At 36.7% G+C, this 25,745-nt stretch overlaps 1 protein-coding gene across 2 annotated transcripts in view; it reads left to right on the top strand.

The window, feature by feature from the left end:
* Positions 1 to 25,745, top strand: part of GABRG2 (gamma-aminobutyric acid type A receptor subunit gamma2) — a 129,324-nt gene that overhangs the window by 37,590 nt on the left and 65,989 nt on the right. For both annotated transcript variants that reach the window (XM_005209697.5, NM_174545.1), the window contains 1 exon segment: positions 4,129 to 4,266. In XM_005209697.5, the coding sequence (XP_005209754.1) occupies positions 4,129 to 4,266 (138 nt within the window).

Below are 25,745 nucleotides of genomic sequence, written 5' to 3' on the forward strand. Positions count from 1 at the left end.
CTCACCAGTAGTCTTTCTCACTGCGATACCAATTCATTGGGAAACTTGGAGAACGCAAAATTGCATTATGCAGTGTTGTTGACTTTGAAGATTCTGGTAATCCCTTTCATCATTAAAAAAGGAATCTATTTTATCAGAAATTACAAATAGACTTCATTGGGGCATAAACTTGGAATAAATTGGCAGTGGGTTCCTGAATGACTGTGTTGGGAAGGATTGTAAAGCCTGGCCTTGTCTCAATAGAAAGAGGTGCTGCAATTGATGGGGTTGCAAAGAGTCGGACACGACTGAGTGACTGAACTGAACTGAACTGAATATCACTCCCTCCATGGACCCAGAAAAGATTAGCAGGATATTTGTTAGTTGTTTTCTCCCTATGTTGGCTTCCCTGGTGGCTAAGATAGTAAAGAATCTGCCTTCAGTGCAGGAGACTTTGGTTTGATCCCTGGGTTGGGAAGATACTCTGGAGAAGGGAATGGCTACCCACTCCAGCATTCTTGCCTGGAGAATTTCATGGACTAAGGAACCCAGAGGGCTACAGACCACGGAGTTGCAAAGAGTTGAACATGACTGAGCAAATGAACAAAAACAGCAAAATAACAAAATTGAAAATTACATCCTCCATCTGGAGTTCTAGTAATATCTAAAACTAGTTATCTGCCAGTGAGCAAAAGACTGATTTGGGGGTCATGTGAAAGTGAAAGTCACTCAGTCATGTCCAACTCTTTGTGACCCCATGGACTGTCCATGGAATTCTCTAGGCCAGAATACTGGAGTGGGTAGCCTATCCCTTCTCCAGGGGATCTTCCTGACCCAGGAATCGAACCAGGGTCTCCTGCATTGCAGGCAGATTCTTAACCAACTAAGCCATCAGGGAAGCCCTATTGGGTTCAGTTAAAATCCCAAACCCAACACTATAGATTTGAACAAATTACTAAATCTCTCAATGAGTCCACAACACAGGTGTCCATAGAGATTATAAGACCTGCCTCACCTCAATATTGTTTTGTTCATATAATATATGTAAAAAGCCTATGCTACCTCACACATAATAAGATTCAATCAGTAGCTGTATTATTTTATTATTATTATTATCATGAGATAATAGCCAATAGCAAGAAGATCCTTGATGATTCTAGAAGGAATTAAGCTTTAGTAACCTTCATAGGTATTTCCTGCCTAAATCAAAAACAAGCCTCATTTTTTCCCACATGTGCCTGACTATTTGTTCTGTATTCATGTTAGATTGCTTACCTCCTCCTTATTTCTGAACTGTCAATTGTGTATATTGTGTAGAATGAAAAAGTATGAATTTTAAAAATTTAATGTATGTACAATTTATCAGCCAGGGAGTAATGGAGATGCCTAAAAAGAAACTGAATCATAATAACAATACTTTCAAAAAAAGATTAGAAAAACAGTCACCTGTTTTGACAAACATTTCCAGAGGGAAACAAAAAACAAAACAAAAAAAGCAAAACAAAGGGCACCAAAGAAAAAATTCATTGTATATTTTATATATATTGAGAAAAGTTCTCATTATAAATCTTATTTCATATGTTTTACCTTGTCCAAGGATAGACTATTTTTAAGTGAAAACTCCCCTAAGGCTTAGGATATGGTATTTATTTTCTTTTAATTTTCCAACTGAGACTACTCCTCTCCTGAGTTAGATAAAACTTAAGAAACAGTGATCTCTATGCCATCAGGTTGCTGATTGACAATTGTCTTCTGAGCCCAAAATCAACTTAGTATTACTTATTGCTATCAAAACAATTCAATCACCAACATATTCTCCATAGGAAGTTCCTTAATATTATCAGGAATAATATTATTATATTAATATTCCTTAAATTCTCAGTTTTCATCACATCCTGCCCTACCACCTGCCACTGCCCTCTCAATAGCAACCTGCTTTCTTTCTTTCTTTTAAATTAATTAATATAGTGGACAAAAAGTTGGACCAAAACCAAAGAATAAAAGAGACAAGGGATTTTATTCCAAGGAGTCAATCACCTTCCATAGTCAAAACTTACCTTTCCACAGAATTATTAGAAGATATACAGTGGAGAAGATTTCTAGTTTTATGGGCTATCTATTTTACTTGAGTTTACCCTACACTTTACTTAATTGTAATTTTTATCCATTCAACAAATACATATTGAAAAGCAATTCCACAAAATAAGTACAATCACCGCCATGTAAGTACACCCATAGGTGAACAAATAACTTAGGAGAAAAATTAAGAAACTTGTCTAGGGTATTATGGAAAAGGTAAGCAAGGAAAAGGTACTATTGATCACTACATTATCCATGTAACATTTGTTTCATGATTGCCTTCTGTTGTTTTGGCTGAACATGACTGAACCTTAAAGAATCGACATAGTTCTCATAGGTATCTTCCCCTTGGCATTTCTACTTACTACTTTTAGTTATAGTTGTATATTAAAAAGAAGCCTCAACAAATTGAGTGTGAGAATAATATAAATAGTTGAAGTAATTTTTTCCTTCTACTCCAAGGACATGCCCTGGACAGGGATTTGAATCTGCTTTCCTTCCACCCAGGGACTGAACCTGTGGCTTCTGCCACATCTCATGCATAGCAAGCATATTCTTTACCACTGAGCCATCGGGGACATCCTAGATACTTCTTCCATTATTTTCTATTTCTACATGACTCAAAATCTCACCCTTTTGAGTCCCTTTCACTGTAAATATTATCCTGCATATGTAGTGAGAGGAGAGTGAAAAAGTTGTCTTAAAGCTCAACACTCAGAAAACTAAGATCATGGCATCTGGTCCCATCACTTCATGGGAAATAGATGGGGAAACAGTGGAAACAGAAGCTGACTTTATTATTCTGGGCTCCAAAATCACTGCAGATGGTGATTGCAGCTATGAAATTAAAAGATGCTTATTCCTTGAAAGGAAAGTTATGACCAACCTAGACAGCATATTAAGAAGCAGAGACATTACTTTGTCAACAAAGGTCCGTCTAGTCAAGGCTATGGTTTTTCCAGTGGTCATGCATGGATGTGAGAGTTGGACTGTGAAGAAAGCTGAGTGCCGAAGAATTGATGCTTTTGAACTGTGGTGTTGGAGAAGACTGTTGAGAGTCCCTTGGACTGCAAGGAGATCCAACCAGTCCATCCTGAAAGAAATCAGTCCTGGGTGTTCATTGGAAGGACTGATGCTGAAGCTGAAACTCTAATACTTTGGCTACCTGATGCAAAGCACTGATTCATTTGAAAACACCCTGATGCTGGGAAAGATTGAGGGCAGGAGAAGAAGGGGACAACAGAAGATGAGATGGTTGGATGACATTACCGACTCAATGGACATGGGTTTGGGTGAACTCTGGGAGTTGGTGATGGACAGGGAGGCCTGGCATGCTGCAGTTCATGGGGTTGCAAAGAGTCAGACATGATGAGCCACTGCTGAACTGAACTGATAGTATATAGTATTTATTATATGCTATTTATATCTTACCCCAGACAATATGAAGTATTCATATAGTATATACAAACTCTGTTTAGTATACCTTATACTCAGTTTACATGCTTTTCACAGGTAATTTTGACCTCATGATTTTAAAATCTGATTTCCCAGTTAGGATATATATTTTCTCTCCTGTAATGTGGTGTTGGAGAAGACTCTTGAGAATCCCTTGGACTGCAATGAGATCCAACCAGTCCATCCTAAAGGAAATCAGTCCTAAATATTCATTGGAAGGACTGATGTTGAAGCTGAAATTCCAATACTTTGGCCACCTGATGTGAAGAGCTAACTCATTTGAAAAGACCGTGATGCTGGGAAAGATTGAAGGCAGGAGAAGAAGGGGATGACAGAGGATGAGATGGTTGGGTGGTATCACTGACTCAATGGACATAAGTTTGAGCTCTGGGTGTTGGTGATGGACAGGGAAGCCTGACATGTTGCAGTCCATAGGGTCACAAATAGTTGACACGACTGAGTGACTGAACTGAACTGAATGCTCTTTAATACAGGATCATCATCCAAGTCACAACTATTTCTTTGGTTATTTCCCTCAGTGTGTTGTTCATAGAAAGTGGTTGCTACGTATATTCATTTTTAATAATTTTAAATATGTTTCCTATCTCATGGCAGATGGCTATCCACGTGAAGAAATTGTCTATCAGTGGAAGCGTAGTTCTGTTGAAGTGGGTGACACAAGGTCTTGGAGACTTTATCAATTTTCATTTGTTGGACTGAGAAATACCACTGAAGTAGTGAAGACGACTTCTGGTAAGATGCACTTGAAAATAATTTTAAATGACCTTTCCAGAGTTTAAATTCTGGTATAAATGATTTAGAAGCTTTCAGTACTTGTCTAGAAATGATATTCAGCCAACTAAATGTCTTAATTTACTAGAGACAACTATAATTGGTATTCTAGCATGATACATAAACATAAATGGATTTTATCAATTTAAAGCAAGTTAGATTCAAATTGGATAAGTAAATCATTTGCTTAATTTCCTTTAGAAAAATCAATGTCTATTATTTAAAAAGAAGAAAATATTTATTAGGCATAGATATAATGTTTCTTTTAAGAAATATGTTTCATAATATATTGAAATAGCTGCATTTAAAATATCACATGGAAATGAAGCAACTGACAAAGAATTAGTCTCAAAAATATACAAGCAACTCTTGCATCTCAATTCCAGAAAAATAAATGACCCAATCAAAAAATGGGCCAAAGAACTAAACAGACATTTCTCCAAAGAAGATATACAGATGGCTAACAAACACATGAAAAGATGCTGAACATCACTCATTATCGGAGAAATGCAAATCAAAACCACAATGAAGTACCATTTCACGCCAGTCAGAATGGCTGTGATCCAAAAGTCTATAAGCAATAAATGCTGGAGAGGGTGTAGAGAAAAGGGAACCCTCTTACACTGTTGGTGGGAATGCAAACCAGTACAGCCACTATGGAGAACAGTGTGAAAAAAGCTGCCATACGACCCAGCAATCCCACTGCTGGGCATACACACTGAGGAAACCAGAAGGGAAAGAGACACGTGTACCCCAATGTTCATCGCAGCACTGTTTATAATAGCCAGGACATGGAAGCAACCTAGATGTCCATCAGCAGACAAATGGATAAGAAAGCTGTGGTACATATACAAAATGGAGTATTACTCAGCCATTAAAAAGGATACATTTGAATCAGTTCTAAGAAGGTAGATAAAACTGGAGCCTATTATACAGAGTGAAGTAAGCCAGAAAGAACAACACCAATACAGTAATACTAACGCATATATATGGAATTTAGAAAGATGGTAACCCTGTATGCAAGACAGCAAAAGAGACACAGATGTATAGAACAGTCTTTTGGACTCTGTGGGAGAGGGTGAGGGTAGGATGATTTGGGAAAATGGTATTGAAACATGTATATTATCATATGTGAAATGAATTGCTAGTCCAGGTTCAAGGCATGGTACAGGATGCTCGGGGCTGGTGCACTGAGATGACCCAGAGGGATGGTATGGGGAGGGAGGTGGAAGGGGGGTTCAGGATGGGGAACACATGTACACCTGTGGAGGATTCATGTCAATGTATAGCAAAACCAATACAGTATTGTAAAGTAATTAGCCTCCAAGTGAAATAAATAAATTTATATTAAAAAATATCACGAGGAAGATTAACTTTACAAAAATGAAGAAAAGTCACCATAGTATATATGGACTAATTCCCTATTCAGTAATGAAATGGTTTAAACTGGCTCATTGTGAATAAGGGACTGGGTTTTGGTGTCAAACAGGCCTGGGTTCAAATCTCAACTCCATCAGTTACCAGCTACAAATTTTAAGAATTTACTGAATGTCTCAGGAGACCAGCTTTCTCAGAGAAACAGTGTGCACAAAAAGATCTGCCTCATGGGCATATTGCGTGTATGAAAATAAAAGATAAAATGCTTAGAATAAAACCTGGCAGTGAACATTCAGTAAGTAGTAGTGCCTAATAATATTGATTAGAATTATCAAGTATGTCTGGGGCCTAATGTGGTCAGGGCTTCAGTTTTTTCAAGAAAAACTAAAACTCTATAATCTTATATCAACTATCATAATTTTAACAGTATTAAAAACATGTGGGACAAATCAGACATATTTCTAGACCACATCTATCTCACGGGTGGGTATAGGTTCATACAAACCCTTTGCAATGCTAAGTACAAACTCCATAAAAATTACTCCAGCTACTCCTTTTTAAAGCTATGTGAATTTAAATATGTCCTAATTTCAAATATAAACATTGTGTTCACAACTTACCATCTATTAAGATATATCTTTTTATATTTGTTTCCTTAAGTTGCTTTCTGATTATTTATTTATACATACTAATTTTTCTTCCCCTGAAATTCATAGGAGATAGTTTTGTGTTGACTAAAAAGCTTTGGTCTATGGTACAGAAAGAAACAAAAACCTAGACAAACATGGGAATTTAAGATTCTACCTTCATAAATACCATCCTTTAAATCAAAGCTATCTGGCCCTAATATTGTTTTTGGCATTTTCAGCTTTCTTAAAAAAAAAAACTCTTAAGCAGCAAATAGAATCCAAAAGAAAATCAAGAACTGCTCTAGTCTATTTTTTAAAATGTGGCCTTATGTTCTCTTATTCACTGGAAATCCTGACCATCAAGTACTAGAACAGTCCTTATTTTGGTCCCCATTAACAGATTCAGGATTGTCTTAGAACAGGTCTTCCATCTGTGAAAGAACATATGTAAAAATATTCTCTAAGTCTGCATGCTTCCAGAACAAGAAAAAGGGTGTTAAATTCTGCTGTGTATTCATATCTCTATAGTTATTATAGCACCCTAAAACAGAACCCACAAACTTATGACTAGCAGATTTTTTGTTTAGTCATTTGAGCCCAGAATGGCCTTAAAACCAACTAATGGTCAGGGAAGTGTTGATTTGATATCATAGGGTTTAATATCACCCCTCCCCAAAGTCTCATACTGAGAATAATGAGTATTTACTGTCTAATAAGAGATACTTCCAAAAGAAAATAATCTGTTTACTTAAAGCATGACAAGAAAATTTATCAAGGCATCACTGAACTATTTTTCTTCCTAGAAAAATCAAAGCAAACCTGTATTGATATCAGAGTTGATATTGAATAGCACCATTTAATTGATTGCATCAATTCCTTATGAAATTTAATATGGGAGTTAGCCTCCATCTTGGTCTTTTTGTCCACTCCCAGTTCTTGCTGGTTTGTTTTTTTGTGTGCGGTACCATTTCAATTGCCTCTGTTAAGAAAAAGGAAACACCAATGCTGAGGGGCATCTTGATTCTTGTAATAGTTGACTGTGTAATGATCAAAAGTCTGTGTGTTACTTTGTTTTATTTCTGATGCCATTCTTATCTTCAAAGCATTGCTCCATAACTAGTTGATACCTACAAAGAAGTTACATTAACAACTTTCTTGGGAAGTTATCAGAAGATCACAGTTATAGATTTTTTGAATGCTGGTTGTTACAAACAATGTGGTTTTCTCTTAGATTTACAGCAAATGTGTCTTCTTTTGAGAAAACTGTCAAAACTAGGCAAGAATATTACCTAAAATTTGGTCTAGTTTACTGTATGGATTTCTAACATTCTCTCATTCAAGTTCACCTTTCATGATTTTGTTATATCAAAGTAATGATTATTCTGTGGGTTCCTTAGTATTTTTTTCTTTAAATTGATTCCTTGTTATTAATAAAATGAATTTTTAAAAGGGAAGTTCATATTAGGACCACAATTGGAAAACCAGAAACATTTGACATGAATAGAAATTGATTAATATAATGAAAAATAAAGAAATGCTCTTAAATTTTAAGTGCACATATTTGTGTTTCCCAGACTCTGAATATGTTAGAAAAGATAGAGAAAAGGGAAAAGATAAACAGCATCAAAGTAAAACACTTCTTTGATTTAAACTGAAGAATAGAAGAAGCAGGAAGGAATTTTCTTACATATAATTCAATGCTGTGTGATAATTCTGTATACACCACCTGAATCATCTTTATCATTTATCTGCATTACTCTTGAGAAAAATATTGCCTTGGTGGTGGATTGATAAGGCTTGAAGAATACCTACAATCCATAATCAATACATCAAAATAGATTCTGGATCCATGATTTCTCTGCAAACCATCTCTTCCTGATTGTTCTATATCTGGTAACAGCACCATCATTGTCCCAGTGAGCCAGGCGTGAACACTCAGAGTCACATGTCTGCCTCCCACATCTAATGAATCACGAAGGCACTTAGCCCTCTGAAATATCTTGTGTAACTGTCCTCTTTTCCATTGCCACTGCCACTGTCCTAGTTCACGATTTTATCTTTTCTCATCTGGACTGTGTTGGGAGCCTATTAAACTATGTTCCTGCTGTCAGTCTCTTTCCTACAGCCTATCCTTTATACATTAATCATAAAAGCTAGCACTTACTGAGCACTAACTACATGTACCATAGCAAACATTTTATATAAATGACCTACTTTAATTCTTATAACTACAGTCATATTTAGTGTCATTAACACTGAGGGTACCACTGTGGATAAGGAAATAGAATTCTAGGGGTTCGTTTATTACAGGGATCAGATATGGCAGCTGGGACATGAATTCAGGTGGTTTGCTTTCAGACTCATGCTCTTAGTCACTGCACTATTTTTATTTGCACTGTGGCCCAGTGAGTCTTTCTGAACCACGACTTTCCTCATATCCCAAGAATTCAGGAGATTCAATTAAGCACAAGCTATAATGGGCTTCCCTGGTGGCTCAGTAGTAAAAAAAAAAAAAAACCTCCTGCCAAGGCAGGAGACGCAGGTTCAATCCCTGGATTGGGAAGATCCCTTGGAGAAGGAAATGGCAACCCACATTCGTATTCTTGCTGGGAAAAGGTCATGGACAGAGGAGCTGTCAGGCTGTAGTCCATGGGGTCGCAAAAGAGTCAGACATGACTTAGTGACTAAATGACAACAACAATAAACTTTGTTCCTGATATATAAGCCCCTGAGATCTTGGGAATTTTCCAGCTTGGTTTTTATAATTTCTCGGCTGGTAACAGAACTACTCTGTCCATGTTTTCCTGAATATAAATAGCCAATCCTATATACACGTTGAATTTTAATCTTTTCTCTTTTGAGTGGCTTGTCAGATCATCCATACTTTCTTTATGAATTTAAAACATAAATAAACGGTTTCTCTTTGATGAGGGCTTTACAGATGGTAATGCCCAAACAACCTGGAGCAGTTTTTAAGAATGTGCACTCTTATAGCCAGCAGCTGAGGTTTCAACATTGATTTGTATACATTATAGAATATATAAAAGTTTAATATCGTCAATGTTACAGGGTTACTCTCAGGAATAAGTAAAATAATCCATTATAAATACTTAAAACTGTGCCTAACACATAGAAAGGACTCATTAAATAGAGAGCACCATCATCATTATCAAATTCAGAGCATTTTCACCCACCTTACTACTGCTGCTGCTAAGTCGCTTCAGTCGTGTCCAACTCTGTGGGACCCCATAGACGGCAGCCCATCAGGCTCTCCCGTCCCTGGGATTCTGCAGGCAAGAACATTGGAGTGGGTTGCCAGTTCCCTCTCCTTCACCCACCTTATAAAAACATAATTTCTGCCTTTTTTTTTTTTTTTTGGACAGTTGTTCCCTCTTTTCTGCCCTCTCACTCCAATTAGTCTTCCCAGTGGAAGCCTTCTTATAATCATCTTTGTATCCATGATGCTATTAGCCTGGTGGTTTGCTTAGAATTGTTGATTTGTAGGTAATTATAAAATGGATTGCTTGTGACAATTATATTGATAAAGCCATAAAATTTATCTCAAATAAGCAATTCAGAACTCTCTTATTTTTTCCATTACTCATTGTTTACTTTGAAGTTGGAGATCTTGTTTTTTCTAGTCACATTGCCATGGCCAGTTCACCAGATTATCTATGTGATATTATCTATGTGATATCTGTGTGATATCTATGTGGTATCAAGCAAGGCTTTATTCCTAATGTTAGTATTTTGAAATGTGGGCTAGAAAAATAGGTAAATGAGTTTCTTAGGGGAACCTACATTCTTGGGATTCCATTCATTGGGATTCCATTATTATGAATCAAAAAGAAATATATCATGTTGTTCCTACATTAGAAAAATGTTGAATCTTCTTTCTTCTAGTTTTACTGAGATAAAATTGACATACAGAACTGTATAAGTTTAGGGCTTCCCAGGTGGCCCAATGGTAAAGAAACTGTCTTTCGATGCAGGAGATGCCAGAGGCACAGGTTCTATCCCTGGGTTGGGAAGATCCCCTGGAGAGGGAAATGGCAACCCACTCCAGTATTCTTGCCTGGAAAATTCCATTAGGGAAGCCTGGGGAGCTATAGTGCATGGAGTAGCAAAGAGTGGATATAACTGAGTGACTGAGCATACACTGTATAGGTTTAAGGTATACAGCATAATGATTTACTGTAAATAGATTATGAAATGAAATGATTATCCTAATGACTTTAGTGAACATCAATCATTTCATATAGATGATAAATAAACAGAAAACAAAATTTTTTTCTTGTGATGAGAACTCAAAGGATTTACTCTCTTGTAAATATAACTTGTTTTTGTGTTCTATAATTAACATATAAATGGCAACCCACTCCAGTATCCTTGCCTGGAAAGTCTCACGGACAGAGGAGCCTGGTGGGCTGCAGTTCATGGGGTTGCAAAGAGTCGGGCATGACTGAGCGACTAACACTTTCTTACTTAGTGTTAATTATATTTGTCATGTTGTACATTAAATGTCTAGTACTTACTTATCTTATGGCTGAAAGTTTGTACCTTTTGGCTACATTCATCCAATTCTTCCTCCTCCCACTTCTAGTAACCACAAATAGCTCTTTTTTTTTTGAGCTGTTTGTTTTTAAAGTATAATTGCCCTACAACACTATGTTAGTTCCTTGTACACAATACAGTGATTTGATATTTCTACACATTTCAAAATGATCACCATGTTAAGTCTGCTGCTGCTGCTAAGTCGCGTCAGTCGTGTCCGACTCTGTGCGACCCCATGGACTGCAGCCTACCAGGTTCCTCCATCCATGGGATTTTCCAGGCAAGAGTACTGGAGTGGGGTGCCATTGTTAAGTCTAGAAAACCATTAAATCTTATGTATCATCTTTAGAAATGTAAACATCATTGTTTCATAATTTTTTGGTATTCCCATTACCTTAAATATTACTTACCTCCTTTTTGTCTTTAATCCACCTTTCCTGGCTTTGATTTCATGTGCAAGTTATGTTTTCTTGATTCCTATTAGAAGAAAGGCATAAATGCTAAAATTAAAAAAACTGAACTGCTAAAAGATAAACTGCTAAATTCACCTTACTTTTCAAGAGTGGTATGCAGACCACAATTTTAGAAAACCAGCTCTGTGGATGAAGTTCATGTTAATTGCTTGGTTTCTAAAGTGTATGTAATCCACCCTATATCTTCAAACCTTGCCCATTATTCTCCCACCATTCCCTTGATTGTCCTGAGGTTTTTTGGAGGGGCTATACCTACTTCAGATCTCAATGCTCTATTTTTTCTTCATACTAAGCTCAAGTTTAAACTTCTCTGCTTATATTAGTATATACCTACTGGCCAGATAATTCTCCAAATAGGAAGAAAGAAAAATAGCTCCCACTTTCTAGGCTGTATTTTAATCTATATGTCTTTGGCAAACCAAGGAGACACATGTAAAGCTACTCATCACTGAAGTAAACTATTTTGGGAGAAATAAAAAGGGAAATCAAAACATAAAAAGTTAACGGTAATTTTTCCATTAAGAAGATTGGAATGAACAAAATAATAAATCTAAATGATAGAAAAGAAATAAACAACTTCAGCACCAGTCCGACAGTCTTCAGTTTTTGAGTCATAGTTAAGTTGTGAGCCCATTTTTTTAGTCAATAATAAGCTTTTCAAACTACTAATGTATCAAATTAAATCAGTATGAAAGACTGCAAAGTAAAAGATTTGTATTTTTAGCCTTCAATTTAGAAAATTAGTTTTGGTTTCAGGAGAGGAAAATGAATGCATTATGTAAAGAGAGCTGGGCCAGGAATGGCCAAGGAGAAGTCATTTGTCCTTTCTGGGATGGAAATTCCTTATTTATAAAGATAATGTATTTGACTAGATGTTTCTTTAAAGTCCTTAGACTAATTTATACTCTTTGATATAACCAAGGTTACACTATAGATGTCTCAGGGTGGGAGCAACTTTCTTTATAGTTGATGTTTTCCTAGAATGTTTCGCTTCATCTAGTTTTCAACATTTACAAAGTGAGTCAAATGCAAAATTATACTCCTTTAGACTTTTAACGTAAAAAAGATGACATTCCTACTCCATTTAAAAACCTGTTATTAATGATATGACATTGTATTTATACTGAATATTAATATACTGAAGCTGAAACTCCAATACTTTGGCCACCCGATGTGAAGAACTGACTCATTGGAAAAGACCCTGATACTGGGAAAGATTGAAGGCAGGAGGAAAAGAGGATGACAGAGGGTGAGATGGTTGGATGGCATCACCGACCCGATGGACATGAGTTTGAGCAAGCTCTGGGAGTTGGTGATGGGCAGGGAAGCCTGGTGTGCTACAGTCCACGGGGTTGTGAAGTCGAACACGACTGAGCAACTGAACTGAACTAATTAATATACTACATTTAAAAATCCCACTTTAGAATGAAAGTTGGTGTAATTATCATGGAAAACAGTATGAAGGTTCTTAACCGTAGGAAGGTTCCTTAAGAAACTAAAATTAGAGTTACCGTATGATCCAGCAGTCCCACTTTTGGGTATATCTGGAGAAAACTCTAATGTGAAAATCTACATGCACCCCAGTGTTCACTGCAGCACTGTTTATGATAGCCAAAACATGGAAGCAAACTGCATGTCCATCAATAGATGAATGGAAAAAAAGGTGAGGTCCACATATACAATGGGATGTTACTCAGCCGTAAAATAGAATGAAAGCATGCATTTTGTAGCAACATGGATGGACCTAAAGATGATCATCTAAGTTAGATAAGTTAAAATAGAAAGACATGTACCATATGATACCACTTACATGAGGAACCTAAAATATGATAACAATTAACTTACTTACAAAACAGAAACACTCACAGACATGGAAAACAAACTTCTAGCTGTCAAAGTTAAAATGTGGAGGAGGAATTAATTAGTAGTTTCAGATTAGCGGATACAAACTACCATATATAAAATAGATAAACAACAAGGTCCTACTGTATAGCATGGGGAACTATATTCAATGTCATGTAATAATTTATAATGGGAAAGAATATGGAAAAGAATCTATATTAATATATATATTATGATATATTAATATATGTATGTATATAGAGAAGGAAATGGCAACCCACTCCAGTATTCTTGCCTAGAGAATCCCAGGGATAGATGAGCCTGGTGGGCTGCCGTCTATGGGGTCACACAGTCAGACGACTGAAGCAACTTAGCATCAGCAGCAGCATGTATGTATATATATAACAAAATCACTGTACATGAGAAGCTAGCATAATATTGTAAATCAACTATACGTGTGTGCTAAGTCACTTCAGTTGTGTCCAACTCTGTGAGACCCTATGACTGCAGCTTGCCAGGCTCCTCTATCCATGGGATTCCCCAGGCAAGAATACTGGAGTGGGTTGCTGTGCCCTCCTCCAGCTGATCTTTTCAATGCAGGAATCAAATCTGCATCTTTGAAGTCTAACCTGCATTAGCAGGTGGGTTCTTTACCACTAGTGCCACCTGGGAAGCCCCTACCTCAATTTATAAACAATTTAGCTATTAAAAAAAAATCCCACGTTGGAATTTTAAATTCTAAGGTTGCTCTGACAGTACCTAGTGAGGATATAGCATTTTAGAAGTGGAGAGGGGCTGCATAGAGAAGGCATAGGAAATTGAAGAAAATCTAAAAAAATTGTTTGGTTCCAGGGTGACACACTTCATTTCTTCTTATATTCCATTGGCAAGAACCAGCTGTATGTTAATATGGAGATCAAATTGGCTGGGAAGTGTCACTCAGTTGTGTGCTAGGAAGGGACAGTAGGTTTTACAACTTTCTAGCATGCATGATATCATTGTTTTTCTCACAACAAGCTTCTCAAAGAGGTAATATTTTTCTCAGTTGACAGATGGAGCAGCTTAAATCTAGAAGGGCTAGGTAATTTGTTCAAGACTATTCAGTAAGAGTTATTTACCCAGATCCCAAACTTTTACCACACTACCTCTTATAAGCACAGAAGATAAAAGAGATGAATTAATAAGATAAAAATTATTCCTCAGCCTGATAACAGCTAAGTTTACCAAGACAATGCAATAAAGTAGTACACATAATATGAGATCTATGTACAGGTATTGATATCAGAATTAATAAAATGTTTTAACTTATAGGAATAGCAATTGTATTTACATACAGCAAAAACCTCAAGTGAGAAACAATTTAGTGACAATATATTTTCCTTTTTCAGAAACACATTTATTGCTTATAAGGTGTTATTCACTCGCTGAATGAACCTATGGGTCACCATGGAAATCTGGCCTTAACTAATAAACTATTGGATCCAGTGTATTTGTGTAAATATATTACTTGCAGAAAAATATCATCAGAAAAAAGCATAATAGAAGGGTTGCATGACTACTATTTACAGTAATTTTGAGGACTAATATCTTATTCTGACTATCAAAACCAGTCAGGTCAAGAAAACATTAATTTTTATCCAAGATATGGCATTTCCTAATTCAATTGAAATTCTTTTGCTATGTTTAAAAGACACTTTCATCAATGTGAATGATATAACTAATGGAGCCCTCCTGTTAAGTTGCTGTCCTCATGTAAATGTAAAAGATGAAATAATTTTAAAATATACCAAAATATGAATGAGGAGGACTGACTACAGACATCATTGAAGGTTCCTTTCACTCTGTTTGATGCAATCAAATAATTCCTTCATCTCATTTTTGCATTTTCAGAAAATAATGCTGCCCAGAATTGCACATCTGCAAATCTAGGCATGTCATGGAATGGAAAGGGTGTCAAATAGCACGGAGGAAAAGAATGTTTTTTCTTTTTATATTTACTTTCTTTTCTTCAAAAGGAGGTCATTATGAAGGTCACAGAACGTTATATTACATAATAACCCTGAAAAGAATTTTGGGGGTTTACAAGTTGGGGCTGACCAGAATTTGTTTACTATTCTCTCTTGCCATTCCTGTAATCTATCTCTTTTGGAAAATCAAGGACAGCTGGTTTTATTCATCCATTTCAGAGCAGCAGAAAGAGATCAGGAAAGCCCAAGGACTAGAGAATTGACCCATATATTAAACATGACTCAGTATATTATTTTTTGTTTACTTTTATGTATGGTGTCTCTGCTATTCAAAAACTGACAACGTTTCAAATTTAACATAAATCACATAATAAATGTTTTAAATTGATCCATTTCCAAATTACCTACTCCTTGTTATATACCATATCTTAGGGAGATAAAAGGAAACAATAAAAAATAGCATTTTCTCTAGTTCTTCTCCCATAAACATGCTTCCCTGGTGGCTCAGATGGTAAAGAATCCGCCTGCAATGCAGGAGACCCAGGCAATGGTTTGATTGCCTGGGTTGGGAAGATTCCCTGGAGAAGGGAATGGCTACTCACTCAGTATTCTGGCCTGGAGAATTTCATGGACAGAGGAGCCTGGCAGACTACAGTCCATGGGGTCACAAAGAGTTGGGACACAACTGAGTGATTTTCACTTTGGGCTTCCCTGATAGGTCAGTTGGTAAAGAATACGCCTGCAATGTGAGAGACCTGGGTTCAATCCCTGGGTTAGGAAGATCCTCTCGAGAAGGGAAAGGCTATCCTCTCCAGTATGCTGGCCTGGAGAATTCCATCGTCTGCATAGTCCATGGGGTTGCAAAGAGTCAGACACAACTGAGCAACTTTCACTTTCATTCATTTTTCTATCAGCTCTATAAGATGGTAACTTTACTTGTGAATACTGAAGTACAGTAAATGACCTTGATAACAAAATGAAAGCTTCAATGTAGATAATTGAGTTTACCTAAATAGGTTCCAAATATGATTTCTAATCTGCCTTTACTCATATGACTTACAGCATTGTGCATCTCGAATTTCATCATTATATCTATTGTTCACTACTAAGAGTTGAAGAGCTTTGAAATATAAAAGGCCATGTGTAAATCATGAGCTTTGCAATACCTCCTTGCTAAAGAGATAATATAATCCAATCACTAATTGTAACTGCCTAATGATTATATTTTATTTTTTGATTTCTTGTTACCAGTGTTAGTGACTGAGAATAGAATTAGATTGATAGAAAAATAAAATTTTAGGGCTAAATATGAAAGATTAAGACCAACTGTAATTTGACTTTGGGTAATTACTCCAAAGAGGTAAAATAATTCTTTGTAAATCTAACCTAGAGTGCAGATCATTAAACATGGACAGGGTTAAATTTCATTTCCATCAACATTGAACAATTGAGAAATTTTGTATGAAAATTGAAACATCTTTATACCCTAAATATCTAGCTTGTTGTTTGCATTTGAAAATGATTGGGTAAAGTTGAATTCTCACTTCTCCCAGTGGGTGAGGCACATGATCTCTTTTAACAAAATTCCTACCACCCCCTGTTGTATTTTCAGGACTATATGATTTTCTTCTTGAATTACTATTTCCTTGTTTGCCTATTAATTTTCTTTGGAGTATAGTTGCAAAGTGAATCAGCTGTGTGTTTATATATATCCCCTCTTTTCTTGGATTTCCTTCCCAATTAGGTCACTACAGAGAATGAGTAGAATTCCCTGTCCTATACAGCAGGTTCTCTTTATTTATTCTGTGCATGGTATCAATAGTATATACATGTCAGTCTTAATCTCCCAGTTCTTCCCGCCCCCTTGTATCCAAACACTTGTTCTCTACCTCTACACCTGTGTCCCTATTTCTGCTTTGCAAATAAGATAATCTATACCATTTTTCTATATTTCACATATATGTGTTAATATATGATATTCATTTTTCTGAGTTGCTCCACTCTTTTTTTTGTAGATCTACAAACTGGAATTAATTTTAATAGAAAATCAACATTGAAGAATTAAAAAGTACTTATAGAAAGAAATATTATATCTGTAGGTAGTAATTTAGCTTAAGTAAAATGTAAACACCAAGATATGTTTTGATTTTAAGATTTCCTATTGAATTTATTTTCTTTTGTTTTTAAATTAATTTATTTTAACTGGAGGATAATTACGTTACAATACTGTGACGATTTTTGCCATATAGCAACATGAATCAGCCATAGGTATACATGTGTTCCCCCCCAACCCAAACCCCCCTCCCACACCCCTCTGCACACTATCCCTCTAGGTTTTCCCAGAGCACAGGCTTTGGATGCCTTGCTTCATGTATCAAACTCACACTGGTCATCTATTTTACATATGGTAATGTATATGTTTCAGTTCTATTCACTCAAATCATCCTACCCTTGCCTTCTCCCACTGAGTCCAAAACTCTTTTCTTTGTGTCTTTTGCTGCTTTGTATGTAGGATTGTCAGTACCACCTTTCTAAATTCTATATATATGTGTTAATGTACAGTATTTGTCTTTCTCTTTCTGACTTACTTCACTCTGTATAATTGGCTTCAGTTTTATCTACCTCATTAGAACTGACTCAAATGCTTTCCCTTTCATAGCTGAGGCATAATCCATTGTGTATATGTACCACAGCTTCTTTATCCATTCATCTACCGATGGACCTCAAGGTTGCTTCCATGTCCTAGCTATTGTTAGTAGTACTGCGATGAACACTGGGGTATATGTGCCTCTTTCAATTCTGATTTGCTCAGGGTACATGCCGAGCAGTGGGATTGCTCGGTCATATGGTACTTCTATTCCCAATTTTTAAAGGAATCACCATACTGTTCTCCATATAGCCACTATATGGAGAACAGTATGGAGTGGCTATACCAATTTGCATTCTCACCAACAGTGTAATAAGATTCCCTTTTCTCCACACGCTATCCAGCATTTATCGTTAGTAGACATCTTTTGTTTAGTTGTTTTGTTTAGTTTGTTTTAGTTGTTTTTAATTTTTTTATTTTTTAATTGAAGGATAATTGCTTTACAGAATTTTGTTGTTTTCTGTCAAACATCAACATGAATCAGCCATAGGTATACATATATCTCCTTCCTTGTGAACCTCCTCCCATCTCCCTCCCCATCCCACCCCTCTAGGTTGATACAGAGTCATACAGCAAATTTCATTGGCTATCAATTTTACATATGGTGGTATAAGTTTCTATCTTATTCTCTCTATAACCTCACCCTCTCTTTCCCCACCCCTGCCTATGTCCATAAGTCTGTTCTCTATGTCTGTTTCTCCATTGCTGCCCTACAAATAAATTCATTGGTACCATCTTTCTAGATTCCATATATGTGTCTTAGTATATGATATTTATCTTTGTCTTTCTGACATTCTTCACTCTGTATAATAGGTTCTAGGTTCAACCACCTCATTAGGACTGACTCAAATTCATTCCTTTTTATGACGATGAAAAGTGAAAATGAAAGTCGCTCAGTCATGTCCAGGGACCTCCTGGACTATACAGTCCATGGAATTCTCCAGGCTAGATTACTACAGTGGGTAGCCTTTCCTTTCTCCAGGGGATGTTCCCAACCCAGGGATCAAACCCAGATGTCCTACATTGCAGGTGGATTCTTTACCAGCTGAGCTATAAGGAAAGTCCAAGAATACTGGCGTGGATAACCTATCCCTTCTCCAGGGAATCTTCCTGACCCAGGAATCGAACCAGGGTCTCCTTCATTGAAGGCAGATTCTTTACCAACTGAATTATGAGGGAAGCCTTTCCTTTTTATGGCTGAGTAATATTCCATTGTATATATGTACCACAGCTTTATCCATTCATCAGTTGATGGACATCTAAGTTGTTTCCATGCTCCAGCTATTGTAAATAGTGCTCCAGTGAACATAGGGGTACATGTGTTTTTTTCAATTTTTGTTTCCTCAGGGTATATGCCTAGTAGTGGGGTTGCTGGGTCATATGGTGCTTGTATTCCTAGTTTTTTTTAAAGGAATCTCCATACCATCTTCCATAGTGGCTGTATCAATTTATATTTTGACCAAGAGTGCAAGAGGGTTCCCTTTTCTCCACACCCTCTCCGGCATTTATTGTTTGTAGACTGTTTGATGATGGCCATTCTGACCGTACTTTGGCCACCTGATGCAAAGAACTGACTCATTGGAAAAGACCCTGATGCTGGGAAAGATTGAAGGCAGGAGGAGAAGGGGACAACAGAGGCTATCTTTGCCTGATTGTATATTCTTGCCTCCTTTGTCAAAAAAAAAAAAAAGATACCCATAGGTGTGTGGGTTTATTTTTGGGCTTTCTATCTTGTTCCATTGGTCTATATTTCTGTTTTTATGCCAATACCATACTGTCCTGATGACTATAGCTTTGTAGTATAATCTGGAGACAGGAACGTTGATTCCTCCAGCTCCATTATTCTTTCTCAAGCCTGCTTTGTTTATTTGGGTTTTTTTGAGTTTCCATTAGAACTGTGTAATTTTTTGTTCTAGTTCTGTGAAAAATGCCACTGGTAATATGATAAGGATTGCATTGAATCTATAGGTTGCATTTGGTAGCTTAGTCATTTTCACAGTATTGGTTCTTCCAACCCAGGAACATGGAATATATCTCCATCTGTTTATGTCATCTTTGATTTCTTTCATCAATGTCTTATACCTTTCTGTGTACAGTCTTTGTCTCCTTTGGTTCAATTCAGTTCAGTCACTCAGTCATGTCCGACTCTTTGCAACCCCAAAATTGCAGCACGCCAGGCCTCCCTGTCCATCACCAACTCCCAGAGTTCACTCAGACTCACGTCCATTGAGTCAGTGATGCCATCCAGCCATCTCATCCTCTGTTGTCCCCTTCTCCTCCTGCCCCTAATCCCTCCCAGCATCAGAGTCTTTTCCAAAGAGTCAACTCTTTGCATGAGGTGGCCAAAGTATTGGAGTTTCACCTTTAGCATCAGTCCTTCCAAAGAACACCCAGGACTGATCTCCTTGAGGATGGACTGGTTGGATCTCCTTGCAGTCCAAGGGACTCTCAAGAGTATTCTCCAACACCACAGTTCAAAAGCATCAATTCTTCAGAGCTCAGCTTTCTTCACAGTCCAACTCTCACATCCGTACACGACTACTGGAAAAACCATAGCCTTGACTAGACGGACCTTTGTTCGCAAAGTAATGCCTCTGCTTTTGAATATGCTATCTAGGGTGGTCATAACTTTCCTTCCAAGGAGTAAGCGTCTCTTAATTTCATGGCTGCAGTCACCATCTACAGTGATTTTGGAGCCCCCAAAAATAAAGTCTGAAACTGTTTCCACTGTTTCCCTATCTATTTGCCATGAAGTGATGGGACCAGATGCCATGACCTTCGTTTTCTGAATGTTGAGCTTTAAGCCAACTTTTTCACTCTCCTCTTTCACCTTCATCAAGAGGCTGTTTAGTTCCTCTTCACTTTCTGCCATAAGGGTGGTGTCATCTGCATATCTGAGGTTATTGATATTTCTCCCGGCAATCTTGATTCCAGCTTGTGTTTCTTCCAGTCCAGCGTTTCTCATGATGTACTCTGCTTATAAGTTAAATAAACAGGGTGACAATATACAGCCTTGACGAACTCCTTTTCCTATCTGGAACCAGTCTGTTGTTCATGTCCAGTTCTAACTGTTGCTTCCTGACCTGCATACAGGTTTCTTAAGAGCCAGGTCAGGTGGGCTTGTATTCCCATCTCTTTCAGAATTTTCCACAGTTTATTGTGATCCACACAGTCAAAGGCTTTGGCATAGTCAATAAAGCAGAAGTAGATGTTTTTCGGAACTTTCTTGTTTTTTTGATGATTCATTGGATGTTGGCAATTTGAGCTCTGGTTCCTCTGCCTTTTCTAAAACCTGCTTGAACATTGGGAAGTTCATGGTTCACGTACTGCTGAAGCCTGGCTTGGAGAATTTTGCACATTACTTCACTGGAGTGTGAGATGAGTGCAATTGTGCAGTAGTTTGAGCATTCTTTGGCATTGCCTTTCTTTGGGATTGGAATGAAAACTGACCTTTTCCAGTCCTGTGGCCACTGCTGAGTTTTCTAAATTTCCTGGCGTATTGAGTACAGTACTTTCACAGCATCATCTTTGAGGATTTGAAATAGCTGTACTGGAATTCCATCACCTCCACTAGCTTTGTTCATAGTGATGCTTTCTAAGGCCCACTTGACTTCACATTCCAGGGTGTCTGGCTCTGAGTGATCACACCATTGTGATTATCTTGGTCATGAAGATCTTTTTTGTACAGTTCTTCTGTGTATTCTTGCCACCTCTTCTTAATATCTTCTGCTTCTGTTAGGTCCATATCATTTCTGTCCTTTATCAAGCCCATCTTTGCATCAAATGTTCCCTTTGGTATCTCTAATTTTCTTGAAAAGATCTCTAGTCTTTCCCATTCTATTGTTTTCCTCTATTTCTTTGCATTGATTGCTAAGGCAGGCTTTCTTATCTCTCCTTGCTATTCTTTGGAACTCTGCATTCAGATGCTTATATCTTTCCTTGTTTCCTTTGCTTTTCACTTCTCTTCTTTTCACAGCTATTTGTAAGGCCTCCCCAGACAGCCATTTTGCTTTTTTGTATTTCTTTTCCATGGGGATGTTCTTGAAACCTGTCTCCTGTACAGTGTCACGAACTCTCCTTAGATAGGTTTATTCCTAGATGTTTTATTATTTTTGTTGCAGTGGTGAATGTGATTGATTCCTTAGTTTCTCTTTCTGTTTTTTCATTGTAAGCTTATAGCAATTTTTCATTGTAAGTTTTAAATAAGTGATTTCTGTATGAGTGTGTAGATGTTTTGATGATGGCCTTCAGACTGGTGTGAGATGACACCTCATTGTGGTTTTGATTTGCATTTCTCTAATAATGAGTGATGTTGAACATCTTTTTATGTGTTTGTTAGCCACCTGTATGTCTTCTTTGCAGAAATGTCTGTTTAGGTTTTTTGCCCACTTTTTGATTGGGTAGTTCATTTTTCTGGTATTGAGCTGCATGAGCTGCTTGTAAATTTTGGAGATTAATTGTTTGTCAGTTGTTTTGTTTGCGATTATTTTCTCCTATTTGAGGGCTTTTATCCTTGCTTATAGTTTCCCTTATTGTGCAAAACCTTTTAAGTTTATTGTTTATTTTTAATAAACACTTGTTTATTTTTCTTTTTGTTTCCATTTTCTGGGAGGGGGGTCATAGAGGATATTGTTATGATTTATGTCCGAGAGTGTTCTACCCATGTTTTTCTCTTAGAATTTTATAGGTTCTGGTGTTACATTTAGGTCTTTAATCCATTCTGAGTTTGTTTTGTGTATGATATTAGAAAGAGGTCTAGTTTCTTTCTTATACACATAGTTGACCAGTTTTCCCAGCACCACTTGTTGAAGAGATTGTCTTTCCACCATTGTATATTCTTGCCTCCTTTGTCAAAGATAAGGTATCCATAGATGTGTGGATTTATCTCTGGACTTTTGATTTTGTTCCATTGATCTATATATCTGTCTTTGTGCTAGTACCAGACTGTCTTTATGTCTGTAACTTTGTAGTATAGTCTGAAGTCGGGAAGGTTGATTCCTCCAGTTCCATTCTTCTTTCTCAAGATTTCTTTGGCTATTCAGGGTCTTTTGTGTTTCCATACAAATTGTGAAATTATTTGTTGTTCTGTGAAAAATGCCATTGGTAGTTTGACAGGGATTGCATTGAATCTGTAGATTGCTTTGGGTACTGTATTCATCTTCAGTATATTGATTCTTCCAATCAAAGAACATGGTATATTTCTCCTTCTGTTTGTGTCATACTTGATTTCTTTCATCAGTGTTTTATTATTTTCTGTATATAGGCCTTTTATTTCCTTAGGTAAATTTATTCCCAAGTTTTTTATTATTTTCATTGCAATGGTGAGTGGGATTGTTTCCTTTATTTCTGTTTCTGATTTTTTCATTGTTAACATATAGGAAGGCAAAGGATTTCTGTGTATTAATTTTATACCCTGAAAGTTTACTATATTCATTTATTAGCTCTATTAATTCTCTGGTGGCATCTTTAGGGCTTTCTATGTAAAGTATCATGTCATCCACAAACAGTGACAGTTTTGCTTCTTCTTTTACAATATGAATTCCTTTTATTTCTTTTCATTTTCTGATTGCTATGGCAAGGACTTCCAAAACTATGTTGAATAGTAATGTAAGAGTGGCACCCTTGTCTTATTCCTGATTTTAGAGGAAATGCTTTCAATTTTCCACCATTGAGGATGTTTGCTGTGGGTTTGTCATATATTGTTTTTATTATATTGAGGTATGATCCTTCTATGCCTACTTTCTGGAGAGTTTTTATCGTAAATGGGTGTTGAATTTTATCAAAGGCTTTCTCTGCTCCTATTGAAATAATCATATGGTTTTTATCTTTCAATTTGTTAATATGGTATATCACATTAATTTGCAAATATTGAAGAATCTACTTCACTCTTTATGACAGTCTTTAGGTCCGTATGTCTCTGCAAATGGCACTGTTTAATTCCTTTTTACGATGACTGAGTAATATTACATTGTATATATGTACCACATCTTGTTTATCCATTCCTCTGTTGATAGACATTTAGGTTTCTTCCATGTCCTAGCTATTGTAAATAGTGCTGTAGTGAATACTGGGGTGCATATATCTTTTTGAATAATGTTTTCTCTGGGTTTATGTCCAGGAATGGGATTGCTGGGTCATATGGTCGTTCTATTTTTAGTTCTTTAAGGACTTTTCATACTATTCTCTATAGTGGTTTTGTCAATTTTCATTCCCACCAACAGTTTAAAGGGATTCCCTTTTCTCCACACACTCTCCAGCATTTACCATTAGTAGATTTTTTTTAATGGTGTACATTCTAATTGGTATGAGGTAATACCTCATTGTAGTTTTGATTTGTATTTCTCTAATAGTTGGTGATGTTGACCACCTTTTCATGCTTTGTTGGCCATCTATATGTCTTAGAGAAATGTCTATTTAGGTCTTCTGCTCATTTTTTGATTGGGTTGTTTGGTTTTTTTTTTTTTTTTTAATATTGAGGTACATGAACTGTTTGTATATTTTAGAGATTAAGCCCCATCAGTTGCTTTGCTTGCAAATGTTTTCTCCCATTTTGAGGGTTGTCTTTTCATTTTGTTTATGGGTTCCTTTGCTGTGCAAAAGCTTTCAAGTTTAGTTAGGTCCCATTTGTTTATTTTTGTTTTTATTTTCGTTACTCTAGGAGGTGTGTCAAAAACGATCTTGCTGCAATTCATGTCAAAATATTCTGCCTATTTTTTTTTCTAGGAGTTTATAGTATCGAGTCTTACACTTACGTCTTTAACACATTTTGATTTTATTTTTGTGCATAGTGTTAGGGAATGTTCTAATTTCATTCTTTACATGTAGTTGTCCAGTTTTTTCACCACCACTTACTGAAGAATCTGTCTATTCTCTATTGTATATTCTTTTCTCCTATGCCATAGATTAGGTGACCATAGGTGCCTGGGTTTATCTCTGTGCTTTCAATCATGTTCCTGTGGTCTATATTTCTGTTTTTTTGTGCCAGTACCATACTATCTTGATTACTGTAGCTTTGTAGTACATAGTCTGAAGTGAGGGAGCCCGGTTCATCCTGCTCCATTTTTCTTTCTTGAGATTGCTTTGGCTATTGGGGTCTTTTGTGTTTCCATAAAGACTGTAAAATTTTTTATTCTAATTCTGTGAAGAATGCCACTGGTAACTTGATAGGGATTGCATTAAATCTCTAGACTGCCTTGGGTCATATAGTCATTTTCACAATATTGATTCTTCCAATCCAAGAACATGTTACATCTCTCCTTCTGTCTGTGTTGTCTTTGATTTCTTTCATTAATATCTTATAGTTTTCTGTGTACAAGTCTTTTGTCTCCTTTGTTGTTGTTTAGTTGCTCAGTTGTATCTGACTCTTTTACGACCCTGTGGACCATAGCCTGCCAGGCTCCTCTGTTCATGGGATTTTCCAGGTAAAAATACCAGAATGGTTTGCCATTTCCTACTCCAAGGATCTTCCTGACCTGGGAAAGAACCTGAGGCTCCTGCCGAATCTCCTGGACTGCAGGCGGATTCTTTACTACTGAGCCATCAGGAAAGCCCATCTTTTGCCTCCTTAGGAAGATGTAGTTCTAGGTATTTTATTCTTTTCATTGCAAGGTCAGTGGGATTGTTTCCTGAATTCTCTTTCTGGTCTTTTATTGTTAGTGTATAGGATGCAAGTAATTTCTGCATATTCACATTTTATGCTGTAGCTTTATGAAATTTATTGATTAGCTGTACTAGTTTTCTGGTGGCCTGTTTAGGATTTTCTATATATAGTATCATGTCATCTGCAAACAGTGACAGTTTTGCTTCTTCTTTTCCAATTTGGATACTTTTATTTCTTTTTCTTCTGTGACTTCTGTAGCTAGAACTTTCAAAACTATGTTGAATAGTAGTGGTGAGAGTGGACACCTTTGTCTTGTTCCTAATCTTGGAGGAAATGCTTTCAATTTTTCAC

This window comes from Bos taurus, chromosome 7 (assembly GCF_002263795.3).
Source record: "Bos taurus isolate L1 Dominette 01449 registration number 42190680 breed Hereford chromosome 7, ARS-UCD2.0, whole genome shotgun sequence".
NCBI classification, from domain to species: Eukaryota; Metazoa; Chordata; class Mammalia; order Artiodactyla; family Bovidae; genus Bos; species Bos taurus.